Source organism: Hibiscus syriacus, unplaced genomic scaffold (assembly GCF_006381635.1).
Source record: "Hibiscus syriacus cultivar Baekdansim isolate YM2019G1 unplaced genomic scaffold, ASM638163v2 tig00110655_pilon, whole genome shotgun sequence".
Classification (NCBI taxonomy): domain Eukaryota; kingdom Viridiplantae; phylum Streptophyta; class Magnoliopsida; order Malvales; family Malvaceae; genus Hibiscus; species Hibiscus syriacus.
In genome coordinates, this window is record NW_024062815.1 from 94 (window position 1) to 20,129 (window position 20,036).

At 37.2% G+C, this 20,036-nt stretch overlaps 1 protein-coding gene across 1 annotated transcript; it reads left to right on the plus strand.

The window, feature by feature from the left end:
• The first annotated feature begins 17,192 nt into the window (after positions 1-17,192).
• LOC120137246 (glutaredoxin-C1-like) lies at positions 17,193-17,687 on the plus strand. The gene has a single exon (XM_039153050.1). The coding sequence runs from the start codon at positions 17,247-17,249 to the stop codon at positions 17,631-17,633; it is 387 nt and encodes a 128-aa protein (XP_039008981.1). The 5' UTR covers positions 17,193-17,246; the 3' UTR covers positions 17,634-17,687.
• Positions 17,688-20,036: the final 2,349 nt, after the last annotated feature.

Here is a 20,036-nt window from a genome sequence, read left to right on the forward strand (position 1 = left end):
TCTTCTGGGTAAATCACTCAACTATTTTCTTCTATTCTATTTTGGTCACTAAACTCTAAAAGTTTTTAATTTTGAAAACTCTAGAGACTTCAAGGACTAAAACTGTAGTTAACCCATTTTATCTTTTACTCTGTGGGGTTTCAGGCTTTGATTCTATGGCTGCAGTAGCTAATGGAGACAGCAATTTGGTTGATGAAACATCCAAATCGGAATCAAAGGAATTCAATGTTTAAAAAATTGTTGAATCCTTTGGCCAAAGAATTTTTCCCTTCATCTTTTCATCACAATCCCACCAAAACTGGTGATTTTTATCAGCTCCCTGATCATAAGCAAGGGAATGAAAATTACTCCAATAGAAGGGTTTTTGATTGTTTCTCCTTCGGATTGATTGCAGGCATTTATGATTTAAGGTTTTCAATTGGTGTAATGATAGTTTAATTATTGGATCGATTGACTTGTTGGACTTCGATGTTATTGTAGTTAGCTTTTCTCGATCTGCTTGTCGTATTTGAGATAATGTTATGCTAAACATCGACACATAACGATCTTGCATATCTTTGATTTTCTTTTCCTTTGTTAAATGTGGTAAATGGTTGTTTTTTCGGGGAGGAAACAACAGCCAGGTAAAAAGAAAGCTTAATGGTAAAACTTTTCAAGCTCAAAGAGACGATAGCATTACGATGAAGGGTCAAATTTGGAGACGGTAGACCGACTCTGTTTGTTAGATCGGAAGAGACGCTTGGGACTAAGCTTATTGATTAGTTTCATGGTGATTTAAGAAAGAATGAAGAATGAAAGAAATGGAAATTAATTTGGGGGTTTAGGAGAGGATGGAATAGGTAAGAGGAGATAAAGGTGGTGGGTTTGTGTGTAAGATAAAATGGGTTAACTACAGTTTTAGTCCTTGAAATCTCTAGAGTTTTCGAAATTAATTTTTTTATAGTTCAGTGACCAAAATAAAAGAGATGAAAATAGTTGAGTGATTAATGATGTAATTTACCTATAAGAAATCAACGGAGCCTTTTTTTTCGGCCTAAAATAAAATATTATTTTAGCTGACTCGTATTCCAGGCTTATCTTTTTAATTGATTGTATTAGTTATTTTAGCCTCCAATACCGCTGCCCATGGCCTCGCACGTTGGGCTGCTTCTCATCGGTCGCCTATTGCCGATGTGTTTGAATGATGTCGTATTTGTTAAGTTGAGTTATTTTTATTAAATTTTGGATTCTTTAAGAAACTTTTTATATTTTTTTTAGAAGAGCCTATTTTTTAGAATTTAAAAAAATTACATTTGTTAAAATTTGATTGGATCACGGATCACATCATCAAATTTTAATAAAAAGATATTCATGGGCTAAAGTGAACAAAATTTAAAGTTGAAAGGCTAAACGGACTGAAAAGTAGTAAAAGGGACAAAAGTGAGAATTATACTAAAATACAAGAGTAAGGCAGGTATTAAACCATTATAAGAAAAGACACGTGCCTAATATTGGTTCAAATCCCGAACAACCGCATGCAAACGATGTGGAGCAGCGCATAATCCAAAACAAAAATAAAACTTTGTGAGGTCAACGACCAATTCCCGTATTTAAGTTATAATTTTTCTTTTCTGTTTCTTAATCATCTTCTTAATCTCTGTCTCTCTCTTATCTTCTCAAACACAAACGAGAGATTAAATCGCAAAGTAAAATCATAATTGCCTTGCTTGGCTCGGCTAATTTCACCTCATCATGGGGAAGAAGAGCCAGAACGGTGAAAGCTTGGCAATCGAATGTGTATCGGACGGTGGGGATGAGAAGAACAATACCGACGAGTTATCATCGGAACCCTGTTTTAAATTTGATCGAATTCTAAAAGACGTTGATCAATTCATCGAAAAGTTGGATTCCGGTGAGAATAATTTTACCTGTATTGACCGGTTCTTGGAGATAGTTGATTCCGAGATTGCAGCCTATGAACTTAGGGAAGCCTCAGCTAAATTCGGCCTAAACATGGAGGAAGACGCCTCGTTTTCGAAGCCGCAAAACGCCTTACGACGATCATTCGTAGGCTCGAAGAATTACCGTCCGATTCCGGTGCGACTTCTTGTGTAAACCGAGCAGGCTCTGCTTGTTAGTGAACATGTGCTTGTGATTGTGGATATGTTGTGAGTTCTAGAATAGTGTTGTTCTAGAATAGTTTGTTAGATTGTAGCAGTTAGTTTGTTGAGTTGTTAACCGTTCTTTATAGCAGCATATGCTTTCCTTATTGACTGTATAAATACTGCTCTCTAATTCAAGAGAGATCAGCTTCTTGATAATAAAAAAAGATTACAAGATCTTTCAGTTTCTTTCTTGCTTTCATAGATAGTTAAACTGCTATCTTATCATGGTATCTTTCGCCAATACCTGGGTGTGTTTCTTCCGCTGTGTCTTCTCCTTTCCAGTAGCTGCACGAGATTAAGCTTTCACATCTCGTGTGATTCTTGGCATCATGGTTGATTTGATGGTTGATCCCGAGGATGTGTCTCCGAATGCTTCTTCCCTGAGTCCGGGAACATCTCAACGTATGTTTGGCATTCAACACATACCAAAGCATGATACTGTTAAACTCACTGAATCCACATACCTTCTTTGGAAGCATCAAGTGGCGTTGATAATTGATGGCTATGGGTTGTTGAGGTTCATCTCAGTCGGATATGTTGCACCAGATGAGTTCATCACTAATGCGTCTGGACAACTTGAAGAGAATCCAGTGTTTGCAGCTCATCGCCAGCAAGATAAACTGCTTGCTTCCTGGCTTTTAACTACTGTGAGTACAGAGGTTCTGCCTCACTTGACTGGACTTACAACTGCGATGTCAATCTGGAATACTATATCTCGTCTGTTTGGTGCTCGTTCCAGTGCCAAGATTTCTTCTCTTCGACATAATCTTCATTCCCAGCGAAAGACTGGTTTGACGATTAGGGAGTATCTTGCCAAAGTCAAATCCATATGTGATTTGTTGAATGCTTCAGGTAGTGTGGTTACTGAGCAAGAACATGTTAATGTTGTGTTAGTTGGACTTACAATGGAATTTGAGTCTATTATTGCAATTGCATCACGAGAAAATTTTTCTCTTGATATTCTTACTGAGATGTTGTTAGATTGTGAGGCTCGACAGAAGATGTTCTTGAGTGAAAACTTTTCTGTAAATCTTGTTCTTCAATCTCGGGAAGGTGCTGCTGTTGAAACTGACTCTTGTGGAACTCAGGATGTTAATACTGGTTCATCACAGGATCATTCGTCTCGTGGACAGTCGAATGGATATCGTGGTCGAGGTCGAGGGCGTAATAATAATCGTCCTCAATGCCAGTTGTGTGGCCGGTTTGGACATGTGGTCCAGAAGTGTTATCATCGGTTTGATAGAGACTACACTGGTGTGTCCGGGTCTGAGTCGATGCAAGAGAATGGCTCAAAGCCCACTGGTGCTGGGAATTCTGCTAAACATCAGCAATCTGGTGGACAAACTTATGCTCACACCGTAACCTCCATGCCTCCACCTTCATCTTTTGTTCCCACACCATTTTATTTTCCTTCGCCGTATGCTCCTGTGCACTATCCCTTTCCTGGTACTTCTCCTGGTTTTCCTCCAGATGCTTCTCGCTTCTCTCATGGTGCATCGCATTCCTCTTTGACGCTTGGTTCAGCAGCCTATATTGCTACTGTCCCAACTCCCTCGGGCTCTAGCTCCTCAGTGTCTGTGGATTCTTTGTGGTACCCTGACACCGGAGCTACTCACCATGTAACGAATGATTTGTCTGTTTTTCAATCAGGTACCACCTATACTGGAGGTAGTTCCTTGCTCATGGGTAATGGTGAGGGAATTTCAATCATGCATGTAGGCCAAGGTTTTTTGAGTTCTAGTAAGAAACCTTTGATTTTGCAGAATATGTTGCATGTGCCTAACATAAAGAAAAAGTTGCTATCTGTTTCTCAGTTCACTCGTGATAATGGTGTGTTCATGGAGTTTCATCCCTCTGAATGTCTTGTGAAGGATGCTCGGACTCAAGCAACTCTACTTCGCGGGAGGCTCACGGGTGACGGGCTGTATCAGCTGCTGCCTTGTGAGGATCAGAGGTCTTCTTGTTTGGTGAATAATGTCTCAAAATCACCTGTGTCCTTGAAGTTGTGGCATCAGCGTCTTGGCCATCCATCTCTTGATATTGTTCAGCATGTTTTGAAGTCGTGTAGTCTTGTTTTCAATAAAACTGAAGCAGTGAATGTGTGTTCTGCTTGTATGCAAGGGAAATCTCATAAGTTGCCCTTTTGTAAATCTTTCACTCAATATAATGAGCCTTTTCAACTTGTTTTCTCTGATGTCTGGGGACCAGCTCCTGTGTGCTCCACTGAGGGATTTCTTTATTATGTTTCTTTTGTTGATGTTTGTAGTCGTTATACCTGGATGTATCTCTTGAAACGTAAATCTGAGGTGACTCAGTGCTTTCTTGACTTTGCGAAATTGGTTGAAGTGCAGTTTGGATACAAAATTAAAGCTCTCCAAACTGATGGTGGTGGGGAATATCAACCACTTCGAAAGTGGTTCTCTGCCAATGGGGTGCAGCATCGTCTCTCGTGCCCTGGCACCTCGGAGCAGAATGGTAAGGCTGAGATGAAGCATAGACACATTGTAGAAACAGGATTGACAATGTTAGCTCAGGCTTCTTTACCTTAGAAATTTTGGAGCTATGCTTTTGCTTCTGCCGTTTATCTTATCAATAGATTGCCCACACCTGTTTTACATGGGAAGTCTCCATTTGAAGCTCTGCATCATGTCTTGCCAGATTACTCTTTTCTCAGGGTGTTTGGCTGTGCTTGCTATCCTTGCTTGCGTTTGTTTAATCGACATAAGCTGGATTTCAGATCAAAGAAGTGCGTGTTTCTGGGATATAGCACTGCTCATAAGGGATATAAATGTTTGGATGACTCTGGCAGAGTAATAATTTCGAGGCATGTTGTTTTTGATGAAAGTGTATTTCCTTATGAAGTTTGTAATGTTTCAGGTGTTGCTCCAGATAATGGTGTCTCCACGGGTATTATTCCTCTTGTCTCTCCTGTACAGACACTGCAAGTCCCATCAACGTGCGTTCCACCAGTGCCTGCTCCATCAACGTGCGTTCCACCAGTACCTGCTCCATCAACACATCTGCCACCATGTGCTTCTCCATCAACACATGACTCATCAAATAGTCAAAGGCATAATGTGTATGGGGCCACACCTTTTGAAATGGTCGAGAACCAAGTGTTGGATGAACGTGATTTTGGTAATGCGAATGAAGGCATTTTCGTTGGGTCAGGTGCGCATGGGGCTATAGCTTTTGAAAACGCGCATGGGTCCACGCTGCTAAGTCGTGACAATGCGCATGCTCCAACGGCTCCACCAACACATGTCACGCCTACTTCACTAAGTGAAAGCAGTCCATGTGCTTCTCCATTAACTTCAATGCGTGGTCCTCCTTTGAATTCAACGCATGGCCCATTGAATTCAACATTTGCTCATTTCCATACAATCAGCCCACGTGCTGCGCTGCATGTTCCTTTCTCCACAGTGTCAACGTGTGCTCCATTAGGTGACAATGTTTCTCGTGTAATTGATTCCACGCCTGGTGCTCCACCAAATGGTTTTTTAATTGCAAATACCCCTGTTATGCGTGCAAGGCCTCCACTAAGTAAAAATAATCCTTGTGATGCTTCTTCAACGCACTCAACGGATGAGTTTTTAAATAGCCCATGTGCTGCGCCTTTGTTTTCAACGCTTGGGACCACACCTTTTGCTGAGATGCCTAATGTCGAGGGTCAAGGTTTAGATAATGTGCATGTGCGTGCTACTTGTGATAATACGCATGGAGCCACACCCAATTATAACATTGTTGGGACAGGTACTCATAATCCAAGAAATAATATTATTGGGGACATATCTTTTGCGCATGATGATGATAGCCATGGGACCGTTTTGTTTGATAATGCACCACTCGACCATGATGTTGCGCATGGGGTCACGTCTTTTGGAGCAATGGCCGACCGTGACAATGTGCGTGGGGCTTCTTCAACGGGTGACAGTGCACATGAGCCTGTTCTGGTTCAAAATATACATCCTATGGTTACCAGGGCCAAAGATGGTATTCGAAAACCTCGTGTTCTGCATGTTGAATGTCTTGATGAAGAACCTCGATCAATTAGAGAGGCTATGAAGATTCCTCATTGGAAGAAAGCTGCACAAGAGGAATTTGATGCCTTGATTGCAAATAAGACGTCGTCTCTGGTCTCTCTTCCTAAAGATCGTGTACCCGTCAACTGCAAATGGATCTTTAAGGTGAAACGTAATGCTGATGGCTCGGTGTCTCGATACAAGTCTCGTCTTGTTGCGAAGGGGTTTCTCCAACAACCAGGAATTGATTACCATGAGGTGTTTAGTCCGGTTGTGAAACCTGTAACGGTCCGAGTGATTCTTACTCTTGCTTTGACAAGAGGTTGGTTGCTGCGTCAAGTGGATATTAATAATGCATTTTTAAATGGGGCATTGATGGAAGAGGTTTACATGACTCAACCTCCTGGATTTGTGCAAGCTGGTGGTAGTTTAGTTTGCAAGCTTCATAAAGCAATCTATGGCTTGAAGCAAGCTCCTCGGGCCTGGTTTGAGAGACTTCGAGAGTACCTGGTCTCTGAAAGGTTCGGTTTATCTAAATCTAATTCTTCTTTGTTTGTTAGAAAGTCAGAAAATAGTGTTGTCTACATGCTTGTATATGTAGATTATATTATCTTGACAGGGAGTGATGCCAGTGAGGTTCAGTGTGTTATTGAAAAACTGAACACTCGTTTTGCGTTGAAGGACCTTGGTTCTCTTAATTTCTTTCTTGGTATAGAGGTGTGTCATGATGCTGATGGTGTTGTCCTGACTCAACAAAAATACATTCATGAGTTGTTGCATAAGCACGGTTTTAATGAGGCAAAGAGTCTCCCTACTCCGATGGTTTCTAATTGTAAGTTGTCAGCTGATGCTGGGGAACCTGTTGAAGATATGGCTCAATACAGGAGCATTGTTGGTGCTCTTCAGTATATTGTGGTTACTAGGCCAGACATTGCGTTTGCTGTAAACAAGGTCTGCCAGTTCATGCAGTCACCTCGTAATAGCCATTTTCAGGCTGTTAAGAGGATTTTACGTTATCTTCAAGGGACGACTGACTATGGTCTTCGATTCACAGCATCTTCTCGCATGTCTCTGACTGGTTTTGCAGATGCAGACTGGGGTTCCGATCCTGATGATAGACGTTCCACGACTGGCTACTGCATTTTCTTTGGTGGGAATCTTATTTCCTGGAGCTCACGCAAGCAACAAGTTGTTTCTCGTTCCACGGCTGAAGCTGAATATAGGAGTGTTGCTTCTGCAGCTGCTGAGATTGTTTGGATTGAGTCATTGCTTCAGGAGTTGTGCATGGTTCCACATGGTAAAGCTACCTTGTGGTGTGATAATTCCAGCACTGTTGCAGTATGTGCCAATCCCGTTCAGCATTCTAAGTTCAAGCATGTTGAACTTGACTTATTTTTTGTACGCGAAATGGTTGCTGATGGTCGTTTACAGGTTAATGAGGTTCCAGCCTATGAGCAGGTGGCAGATGTGTTGACAAAGCCACTGTCTTCTGCCTCGTTTCTCAAGCATAGACAAAAACTCTTGGTAACACAGCTAAGAGGGCTTCCTGCAGGTTTACAAAGTGGAATGACAGGGGGAATATTGAAGTCAAGAAGTGCTGAAGAAGTTAATAAAGCAGGGTGAATGTTAGTGAACATGTGCTTGTGATTGTGGATATGTTGTGAGTTCTAGAATAGTGTTGTTCTAGAATAGTTTGTTAGATTGTAGCAGTTAGTTTGTTGAGTTGTTAACCGTTCTTTATAGCAGCATATGCTTTCCTTATTGACTGTATAAATACTGCTCTCTAATTCAAGAGAGATCAGCTTCTTGATAATAAAAAAAGATTACAAGATCTTTCAGTTTCTTTCTTGCTTTCATAGATAGTTAAACTGCTATCTTATCACTGCTCACCATCGTGCCATGTTGTTATCCGAAAACGAGTTCCGTGCACTTCTCGATGTAAATGCGGATCGAAACGAAGGCAACTCAAAGTCGAAAACGGAAGAAGAGTTCCCGTATCTTTCGACCGAATCGCTAGCACAATGATCTTTGCAGGGTACGAGGTAGAGTGTTGCATTGCTTATAGTGGTCTTAGGCTAAAAGCACTGGATGCCGAGTTGAGCAAGCTATCGTTCGAGAATATCAACGTCGACGATGCCGAAAGGATGAGTTGGAAATCACTGGAAGTCGAGATCGGTAATTGGTTCCACATTATGAAACATTGCACCAACAATCTATTCTCCAGCGAACGCACGCTTTGTAATTCAGTGTTTTCCGAGCATCCCTCGATCGCTCAGTGATTGTTCTGCGAACTCGCGACATCCTTGACCATTAGGCTTCTTAATTTTCCGAATGCCCTGGTGTTGCCTAAACAATACTCAACGGAGAAACTATTTAAGTTCCTAGACATATACGAGGCATTGCGTGATTTGAACAATATGGAGATTGGCAACTACTTGTCGGCCAAGGAATTCGTGTCCGAGACATCTATGGTGCAAGGTAGGATCGGCGAAACCGCGGTGAGCATATTCTCTCAGCTCGAGAATTCGATCGAGAGTGACAATGCAGGCCGAATCCCTGTCGCGGGCGGTGCCGTTCACCCCTTGACTCGATATACAATGAATTATCTAAAATATGCCTGTGAGTATAAGGACACACTAGAGCAAGCATTTCGAAAGCACAACGAAACAGAAGAATTGACCGTCGAGAAAGTTCCGGAGAACTACATTAAAAAGGACGATCGGTGCCTGCAGGCATCCCCATTTGCATTAAAGTTTATGAAGGTCATGGACTTATTAGATGCCAACATCGAGATGAAATCGAAGCTCTACCGGAGCCCGTCGTTGCGTTACATCTTTTTAATGAGCAACGGGAGATACATTCTGCAGAAGATCAAGGAGTCAACCGACATCTACGAAATGCTCGGTCATTCTTGGTCACGGAAACGGACCTCGGAGTTGAGACGGTACCACAAATTGTACCAAAGAGAAACATGGAGCAACGTGTTGCAGACCATAAGCCATGAGGGTGTACAAGTTAATGGGAAAGTGTCAAGAACCATACTGAAAGAAAGGTTCAAGAACTTCAACGCCTTGTTCGACGAAATCCTCAAGACACAGAGCACATGGGTCGTGAGCGACGGACAGATTAAATCGGAGCTACGAGTATCGATATCGTCGGTGATGATTCCGGCATACAGGTCATTTGTAGGGAGATTCCAGTCATACTTTGATAACAGTAAACAAGCAGGGAAATACATCAGGTATCAACCGGAAGATATTGAGGAGTTGATTGAACAACTTTTCGAGGGAAATACGACCTCAATGGTTAAGAGATGAAGAAGATAACACAATGCCTGCTTTAATTCATGTTTATTAATTTTATGTTGTAGTAAACAAGGTAGAACCATTTTTGTTTGGTAATGAAAATTAAAGTTTCTGTCAAAGTTGCATGTTTATTTTGATGTGAAGCAACGATAATTTCCACTTGTTATCCCATGCCATGTTCTTATTTGCCTGGTGATTTTGTTTTGAAATTAAGTCTCAACCTTTTTTTTGGTTTTAATACTAATTCAGTCCCTACCATTTTTTATCCTCTTATGTTTCATTCAATTCCAAACACGAAGGCATGTTGAAAGTGGGATGGGAGGGCTTATGCCCTCAAACTTTGATGATTTAATTATATTTTAAGTCATTTATAGTTTGAAACTATTGAAATAGCTCTTACTCAAAAAGAATTGATTTAATTATTTTTTTGAACTTTGTCCATTCAAAATTAATAAACTTAAGCAATAATCCTCAATTTTTCTGATTTAATTACTTTTCAAGTTCTGGCCGCTTGTCCTTTCCTCTCTCTCCTCATTTTTTTTAATTTTCTTTACAATTTGTATTACTTTTATAGATAAATCAATTTCTTTATATTTTATTTAATCGGCGGTGACACTGATTTTGATATTGATTGACGATTGTCGTTTGTCTTTTCTTTTCTTTTTTTAGTTTTTTAAATAAGAATAAGTCTATTTTTGTGACATGTTTATCTCTGTCTTTGTGACAAATTTATCTATGTATTTTGGTAGTTTTCGATTGTTTGACTGTTATTTTTGTTTATTTTTTAGGGTTGAATTTGACATTCTTGTGACTAATTAAGATGACGCTTATTTGTTACCATGCAAATCTTTCCTGTTTTGGACCCTCTGATTGATTTGGATATGCGTTTTGTGTTTGTGAATAATTTTCTCACATCTCTCGACTCTGATTTGCGATTTGTCAGTGGTCTTGTAATAGCTTTATTCTTTTTTGATTCGTTTGTTGATACAATCAGATTTTTTCATTTCTTTATTTTGTTCGAGCTTTTTGGTTAAGTTTTTTAACCTTTTCCTTCTTTGGACATTGTGTGATTTAGGTAGCTAGTTTTTTGTGTCAATGGTTATAGGAAAATGTCCTAATTATAATTTAATTTACGTTTACGATTATGCATATAAATCTTCATTGTAATTTTGGATATTATCGATTTTTAATAAAACTAGCGACTTTCTATAAAAAAAATGTTTTTCGAGTTCTTGTAATTTTAAAATTAGTGAAATAAAGTCCTACCCTCTTAATTTTTATGACTTAACTATATGTTAAATTCACGTTATTTTTTTTAATAAAAATAGGGATGATTCTTCTATGCTCGAAGAGCAGCGATGAACACTACTAACGACGGGCACCATCAATTTAAATTATAAAAAATTAAATTCTAAATGACTCAACATATAATTATAAATTAGTTAAAATTTTTAAAAAAAATTATTTAAAATAAATGGTAAACTATACCAGTGACCACCTAACTATTGTCCCTTTTCATTTTGACCAATATTTTTGAAATTTTGTCAATCAGGTCACTCGACTATTTAAATGCATTCAATTAAGCCACTTTCCGTTAATATTTAACGGAAAAGCCGATGTGGCAGTTAAAATATTTGGTATAATTACACATTAGGTCACTGTTACTTATATATTCTATCAGTTTGATCCTAGTTTTAATAAATTAAAATAAACTTACCTTCGACCTTCCTATTGCTTGAACCCGTAATCTCAAGGAATAACAATAATTTATTTACCACTAAATTCTCTTGGTTTCTACAATTATTAGATTAGTTAGAGGTCACGTGTTATTATAAAATAATTGACGATTCCAGAATAAATACCAGTCTCATAGCTTATTAAGAAAATAGCTGAGGAAGTAGAAGATTACGACTGCTTATTCTCTTCAAAATAGGTATATTAATAATCATTTTATAAAATATCTCAGAAAAACATGAATTGCGGTCATGCTCCATTGTATTCATTCCCCAAAGAGTTCAAATTTAATCTCTTCCTCTGTATCCCCTCTTTCCATTTAGTTTTCTCTAAAATTCTCCAAAAACATGAATCCAGAAAATATTATGTAATTCATTTTGATTATTGTTATCTTATCACTGAAATTGACTCGATCTGAATTTGAGCTATTCATTTCTTTTATTAGGTAATTGAAAATAGCTGAGGAATGGAAAATTAAAGATTTGAGGGTTAAGTTTATTTTAATATATTAAAATTAGGACCAAATTGATAGATTATATAAGTAACATTGACCAAATGTATAATTATACTAAATATTGTAATTGTTACATTATCTTATCCGTTAAATATCAATGGCAAGTGGCTTAATTGAAGGCATTTAAATAGCTGAGTGACCTGATTGACAACATTTAAAAAATATTGGTGAAAATGAAAAAGGACAATAGTTAGGTGGCTACTGGTATAGTTTACCCTTTATTTTAAATAATTTATCTTTAAATTTTTAACTAATTTATAATTATATGTTGAATTCTTAAGAATTTATTTTTTTATAAATTAAATTAATAGTGCTCGTCGAGCACTGTAGAATTTTCCTAAAAATATATGTTCGTTTTAAAGTTAAACAACTTATTTCCTCGTAATTTAATCATAACTTGATCCCTACTCAGCTTCAGATTTAATCAGAGTCATTGTAACTATTAAATACCGAAATTCATTTACTTTTAAAATATATATTCTTGTAGTCGCATTCCTTTTCCACGTTACAAGTCTATTTCACACACACACACACACACATATATATATATATATATATATATATCTTAAGAGAGAATCAGACCAACCTATCAACTGCCAAGATCTTGATTCTGTCTGTGCAGCTATGGACCAAAGTAATGAAGATATCCCTCACATCTTCGAATGAAACAGTGTTTTTGTTTGACCCAGACCGCACCCCCTTGTAAGTTAAAGCTGTGATTCTTTCTCGAAACTAAGAAAATCACCGTACCCAGACTCACTTTTTATCCAATAACCAGACCTTAAATTTTACTCGCAACGTACAAAGAAAAGCAGCACCGGGATTCCGCTGAGCATGCGTTGGTGAATAAGAAGGAAGGTCAACCATAAAGGAAAAAAGAAAATAAAAAATGGATACAGATATTAAGCCGGTATTCGGCGCACAACCGTACCCGGCCGCCGTCCCGTGAGAGCAGGTGCACTGCATGCACGCCTGAACTGAGCTACTTTAGCGACTGCCGTCACTTTGTCTGGGCTTTAGGTGAACATGTGATTGTGATCCTTTGTCTTCACCGTCACTGCTTCTTTTTATACCATCATGCATGATATATAAAACTATTCTGAAATGCTACTGTTTCACGCAATATAAGCAATGCTATACAGTAAAAAGTTAAATAAACTTAATTGTGTAAGGGGATGGTCCAGTCGTTCCTATGGGTGTTTATAAATTGGTTATAATCGAATTAATTAATCGAATCAAAATTTAAGTCGGATAATCGATTGGTTAATTTTGGGTTTGGTTAGTTAACGGTTTTTTTCAAACTTCGGTTTCGGTTATTTTGGTTCGAAATTGGTTAATTAACCGAATTAACTGAAATTATTAAATATATAATATATTATATATATTGTTTAGCTTTAGTAGTGTTTAAACTTCGGTTTTAACCGAATTAACCGACTGAATTAATCGAATAAACTAAAAAAATAAATATTTAATATATAATATATATTATTTATAAATTTCGGTTAACCGATCAATTAATGGAACTTAATTCGGTTCGATTACATTTTTTGGGGAAAAAATCGGCTTAGTTAACAGTTAAAGGGAAAAAAACTTGATTAATAAAATTTGAGTAATTTCATTCAATCGGTTTATCGAATTAACAGTTTGAACACCCTTAATTACTCGTGAACATGGGAAGTTGGATGATTCATTTTTGTTAAGAAATCCTCCATTTATATAAATGAAAAAAAACCATGATTAACCATATGAATCGTGATTATCTTTAAGCATATTTGTTTTGTTCTAACTGATTTTTTGGAAATATTTATTGACTCAAGTAAAGTTGTTGGTCAGTATAAAATCAATCGCGTTTAGTACTTAAATTATTAACTTTGGTCTGTTTTAGTATCTAAACTTTTTATTTTTTTTTAAAATCATATTTAACATTTAGTTTTTGTTTCATTTTAATATCTCACCATTAAAAACTAAATGGACAGGCTGATGTGGCATAACTTTAGTGGATGGACGACCAATCCGAATAGCGGACTACAAGAGAATGACGATTCGAAAAATACTGTCCAATTTCAGGCCCATCAGACGATGGAACATGGAGATTGGAGGATGAAGAAATCAAAGAGTTTATCGTTGATTTGGAGAGATTAAGGCATTTCCCGATTAAACGAATGTCGTAATCGCATTTAGGGGATGGAACCATTTAAATAGTTTAGTGATATGTTTGATCGCTTTTAAACGTTGGTGGTTAAAATGTTTAATGACCATAGTTCGGTGGTAACCAATGTAGTTTACCCAAGTATTAGTCCCACTATGTAGTAGCTAATGTGGAATCCATTAAATAATAATAATGTGGAATCCACAACACACCTATCTTTACAATATTCGATTTAGATTAATCAATCAATAGATCGGATACAAGTGATTAATTAAAAAAAAACATTAGTCCCACTATGTATAGCTAAAGTGGAATCCACAACACACATACCTCAACTTTTCCAAATCTGTAGCATGTTTTAATCCAAGCTGTGGGCTTTTCGCCTCATGTTTTATCTGATTTTAGACAGTAATGTAAAGTTGTACTAGTTTGATATTGAACCTGTAATCTTTACGTGCATACGTAAGCACCTTTATCCTAAAGTTACAAAAGAACCGAAGTGGTAATACAACATATGATTATTGTTCTTAGCTATAAGGAAATGGGAAATGCTCACGTGCGGCAGCCTTTTTTTTAACTCTGATTTGACCATGACCCTATAATTTAGAGGACACAATGCCCCTGCCCTTTCTATCGGATTAGGGCAACAAACCCAATACAGAATGGATGATGAATACATCATCCCCAAGACCCAACACATCACCATGTTCGACTGTTCCTAGATGACAAAGGGCAAAACATGTGCGCAAGGGTCGGGTCTTGTCACCAACAAAAGTGTAAATCTCATCGAAGGCCACCGACAAGCAGCACCAAAGCAAACCGTCTATTCCAAAAACCCTTCAGTTTTTGCCTGAATGAAAAGGGTCTTATTTTTAATATTACTACACAAAAAGGAAAGCAGCATGTGATTAAAAGTTGGAACCGAAACTTAGGTAATTGGAGTAGACAAATTACCCCATACCCTCTCTTCTTCAACTAACACCTATGCTTCCATTAGGAAACCTCTCCCTAGAGTTTTATTGGTTTAAATATGAAAAGGGATCCTCAACTATTTCAAAATTTAAAGTTTAGTCATTATACTTCAATTTTGTGATGTTGAGTGTATGTATTATTTCTAAGGGTAAAGTATACATGTCGTCACTAGACTATACTAAATTCATCTTTTCTATCAAAACTTCAAAAGTTATAAAATAATCATTAAACTTAGTGAATTGTTACAAATGAGCATTAAACTTTAGCAAATTAGTATAAAATGGTCATTAAACTTATCAAACTATTACAAAATGTTATAACATATAATGATCATTTTGTAACTTTAAAAAGTCTAATGGTTAAAAATGTGTTCCAACATAATTTAATAATTATTTTGTATATTTTACCCTATTTGCAATTTGAATGTCTCGATACATCTCTTGACTCGTATTTAATTTTTCATTAACGTCGACCTGAAAGCTACATTAAAATAAAGAGAAAATCGCTTCAGTGACCAAAAATACCTTATAATATACGATTTTAACCAACTTTTTTTGGATTTGCCAAAATGACCAATAAAATCGCAACGCGATATCAAAATCGCAACGCGATTTAGAAAATCGCAACGTTAAAAAGAAAATCGCAACGGTCAAAAGAAAATCGCAACGCGAGCTTCCAAGTTCGCAACGCGATTTAGAAGAAAATCGCAATGCGATTGATAGAATCGCAATGCGATTTATAGAATCGCAATTGCGATTGAGAGAGTCGCAACGCGATTTAGAAGAAAATCGCAATGCGACTGAGAGAATCGCAATGCGACTGAGAGAATCGCAATGCGACTGAGAGAATCGCAATGCGACTGAGAGAATCGCAATGCGACTGAGAGATTCGCAATGCGACTGAGAGAATCGCAATGCGATTGAGAGAATCGCAACGCGATTTAGAAAATCGCAACGTTGAAAATAAAATCGCAACGGTCAAAAGAATAGTTAAAAAAAATTTGTTTCTTAAGAATTTTCTCTAAAAAGATAGTATCCGCGCGGACGTGTCGAAGACACGTATTACCACGTATTACCACGACCACGACCACGACCACGACCACGACCACGACCACGACCCGAGACGAGACGGCGACGGCGGCGGCGCGCGAGAGTCCCCCTTGTCCTCTTTCACTCAACAAGGAAGTGCAAAATACAAGCCTTAAATACCATTCCCAATAGTATTTCCAATACTATGTGGGATTGAGCATTACCAACACTTGTTCCAAATATCATTATTCTTCATAAGTTATCATCCATTACAATATGAATTAGTCGTGTTAATGAACCAATATACCTCATTAATATATGGTATTGTTGAACAAAAGAATGATGATGATGATCTTATTAAAGACCATCTAATACGAAAGAATCCAATGCATAACCGATACCTTATTGTGAAACTAATTCACATAGAGGTTGTACGTGAAAAAAAAATCTTTTACTTTTATAGTAAATATCTATCTCAATAATTTTAATATAAAAAATATATTTTTTATTTAATAATAGAATTATTTCATGTATTTATCAAGTTATAATTTTAAATACTTATTAAAATGAATTAATTTATTATCGATAATTCATATTGTGATCTATCTCAACTATTCTTTTGACCGTTGCGATTTTATTTTCAACGTTGCGATTCTATAAATCGCATTGCGATTCTCTCAGTCGCATTGCGATTCTCTCAGTCGCGTTGCGATTTTCTTCTAAATCGCGTTGCGACTCTCTCAATCGCGTTGCGACTCTCTCAATCGCATTGCGATTATATCAATCGCATTGCGATTCTATCAATCGCATTGCGATTTTCTTCTAAATCGCGTTGCGAACTTGGAAGCTCGCATTGCGATTTTCTTTTGACCGTTGCGATTTTCTTTTTAACGTTGCGATTTTCTAAATCGCGTTGCGATTTTGATATCGCGTTGCGATTTTATTGGTCATTTTGGCAAATCCAAAAAAAGTTGGTTAAAATCATATATTATAAGGTATTTTTGGTCACTGAGGCGATTTTCTCTAAAATAAAATAGTATAGTGACTCAAAGTCATAAATTAAAGTACAAGGTCTAAATTGCATATATTAAAAAAGAGAGTGACCAATGGTATATTTAAACCGGTTTTTATTTGTATTGTTGTCCTCTCTCTTCTCTCTTTCTCACAGAGTCACAGTGCAGACAGAAATCATTTTAAAGCAAATACCCCGACGCACGCGGGTGCGACAACAATGGACAAACCCCACTTTTCTACAACGCACCACCACCGACCCTTATAAAATTGCCCCACTCCCTCAAACGTCTTTCCCTAAACTCCACCACCATCTTCGTTTCTCTCGGCAGTAATTTTCAGTTCCAAAAAAAGGAGAGAGAAAACAATGTATTGTGAGGGCGATTCGTGGGGGTGTTACATGCCGATGAGCCTGAGCCTGAGGAGCATCGAGTCGGACCCCATCGAGAGTGTGGCGCAGCTGGCGTCGGAGAGCGCGGTGGTGATATTCAGCGTCAGCAGCTGTTGCATGTGCCATGCTGCCAAGCGCCTCTTCTGCGGAATGGGGGTGAACCCGATGGTTATCGAGCTCGACCATCACCCTCGAGGGAAAGAGATGGAGAAGGCTCTGTCGAGACTACTCGGCAACTCGCAGAATGTTCCGGTCGTGTTTATCGGTGGGAAGCTGATTGGTGCCATGGACAGAGTCATGGCTTCGCATATTAATGGGACTTTGGTGCCGCTGCTAAAGGAGGCCGGAGCTCTTTGGCTCTGAATCTGATAAGTAGTGTTAGTGAAATTAGAGGGCAAATTAATCATTAACCATGGGTTATGAGTTTAAGGAAGAGATGCCTGTCCAGTTTTGTCATGTACATTAGCTAGTTTTAATTTAGTTAATGTGCTAAAGTCTGTTTTCTCAAAGGAGACTTTGAGGTCTACTTTACAGTTTACACTTTCCTTGTGGATAAATCGATATGTTTCCTCTGAACATGCAACATCGTGGATTACGAAGGCATTTTTACTCAAAAATCACCTTAAAATGAAAATTTTTTTTTATCAAAAAGTCACAGTTTCTTTAATATTTACAGAGATATCATTATTTCGTACTACGTGACAATAAGACGGGTTTTGTAAGGCACTCTTTATCGTCATGGCATCTGAATCAGCAAAGACGTGTTATGCAGGAAACGACTTATATTGATTTGAGAGTTCACCTTAAAGGTGTGTTTTATAGAACACGACATAACTTTTTATGTTTGAAAAGTAAAATACTTAAAAAAAAAATATAACAAAATACAAAAAACTAAATATTTACAAATAAATTAAATATAACATAATACAAAAAATAACATAATATAAAAACCAAATATATAAATATAATATTCAATTAAAATATAAAATTAAACATAAAAACTAAATATAAAAAATATAACCTTCAATTAAAAGACATAAAAAACATAAGATAAAATCTAACAATGTCTTCTTCGTGAATCCGTTCCTTATGACAATGGTTGTCTATTTCGACCAGGATTTCTTCGTCTAGGTTGCTCTTCCTCTTTAGTCTCATCATCTTCACCGATATTAGCTTTATCTTGTTGGTTCGGAACCAATATCGAAAGACCTCCATTGAATAACGAATATGGAGGTGTATGATCAACAATCTCATCGCTTATTAAGAACTGCGAAAATTTTGAAAATAATGACATCGATGGCTGGGCTGCATATGGTGGTTGTTGTTGTGGAAGAGCACCACTCGTCAAATACGATGCATATAAAGCAAACGCCAGATCCATAAGCATATAAAATCCTTCAAGGGCTCGACATGTAAATCGATTGGCTTTAAATGTAACATGGCAGGCTCAAAATCGGTCCAGATGCTGAATGTTGTGGTGTTTTCGATGGTGTTGTTGAAGAATGATCAGAAGTGTCTGCTCTTCATTCAAGATTAGTCGAGGGATGATGATATAGTGTTGCGTTTTTCTCGACGATGATGAATAGACTTGTCTTGTGCGTTATCAAAAAGTATGAATGACTTCCCATTTTTTTTGAACCTGCAAATATATTTAGGTGAAATCGTGAAACCAATTTCCGAAATATAATGACGAACGAGAATGTGTTAATTATGGTACTCCCACATCGCTATCAACTCATTGTGTTTCTTCCTCCAATCAATATCATGTTTGCCTCGTCTGTCTAGTTTATGCATATTGTTGAGATTCATGGGTGTTTCCAAAATAAATTGTGTGAAACCAAACTATCAAAGCACACAGTCACTCAGATGCCACTCGACAGTAGCATAACAAATAAGAGACACAACCACAAGCCATTTGTCCAATGGACCACTCAAGTCAGGTGGGATACAAGCCCTCATTTCTTCATTCATGTAGGGCATCTATTGGAACTAGAAAATGTACATTTATTATTAAATTTTAAATGAGATTTTAATTATAATGATAATTAATTAAAAATTTAATAATTAAAAACATACCTCTGAACCTGATTTTTGCTCGATTAATAACTTGATATCATGTAATTTATTAGGGATGTCACTATGGTTTTCTTGTTGATGACCACTTATTTAATATAGAAATATTTTAATTAATTTTATAATAATAAATTATTTATAAATTAATTAATTATTGAAATTACCGTAGTAAGAAATAGAAGATAAATGGCTCGTTCACGATCGGACATAAAAAAAAGGCATGCAATACCACACCTAAGATTAGAGAAGAAAGAGACAGACGCCAATACAATTTTTGGTATATTTCGTTAGTTGACATATATCTTTAAAGAGAAATGTCAAAACCGTCGATCCTCAACTAAACGTGCGTACTTCTTTAAAAGTAACGAGGTGGCACAACCACATAACATGCACTTGGTTTCAAAATTTTTCAAGCATCAAGATTTCTTCTATGATTCGTAAAATATATGTTTAAGCAAATGCTTTTGACTCCTTATCAGAACAATTTTCATCAAAATCTTGAAAATCATCTTGAAGCCACGTTAATGAGATTCGACCACCGTTGAACGACTCTGAGGAATTTCTTAGATATTCGAGGCACAAACAAAGCCAATTATCATCTGTCACACCTGTAAGAACACACCCATCTACCTAATGTCCTAACTACATTAAAACATCCTTTAGAGTAATGGTGTACTCCTCACATGGAAGATG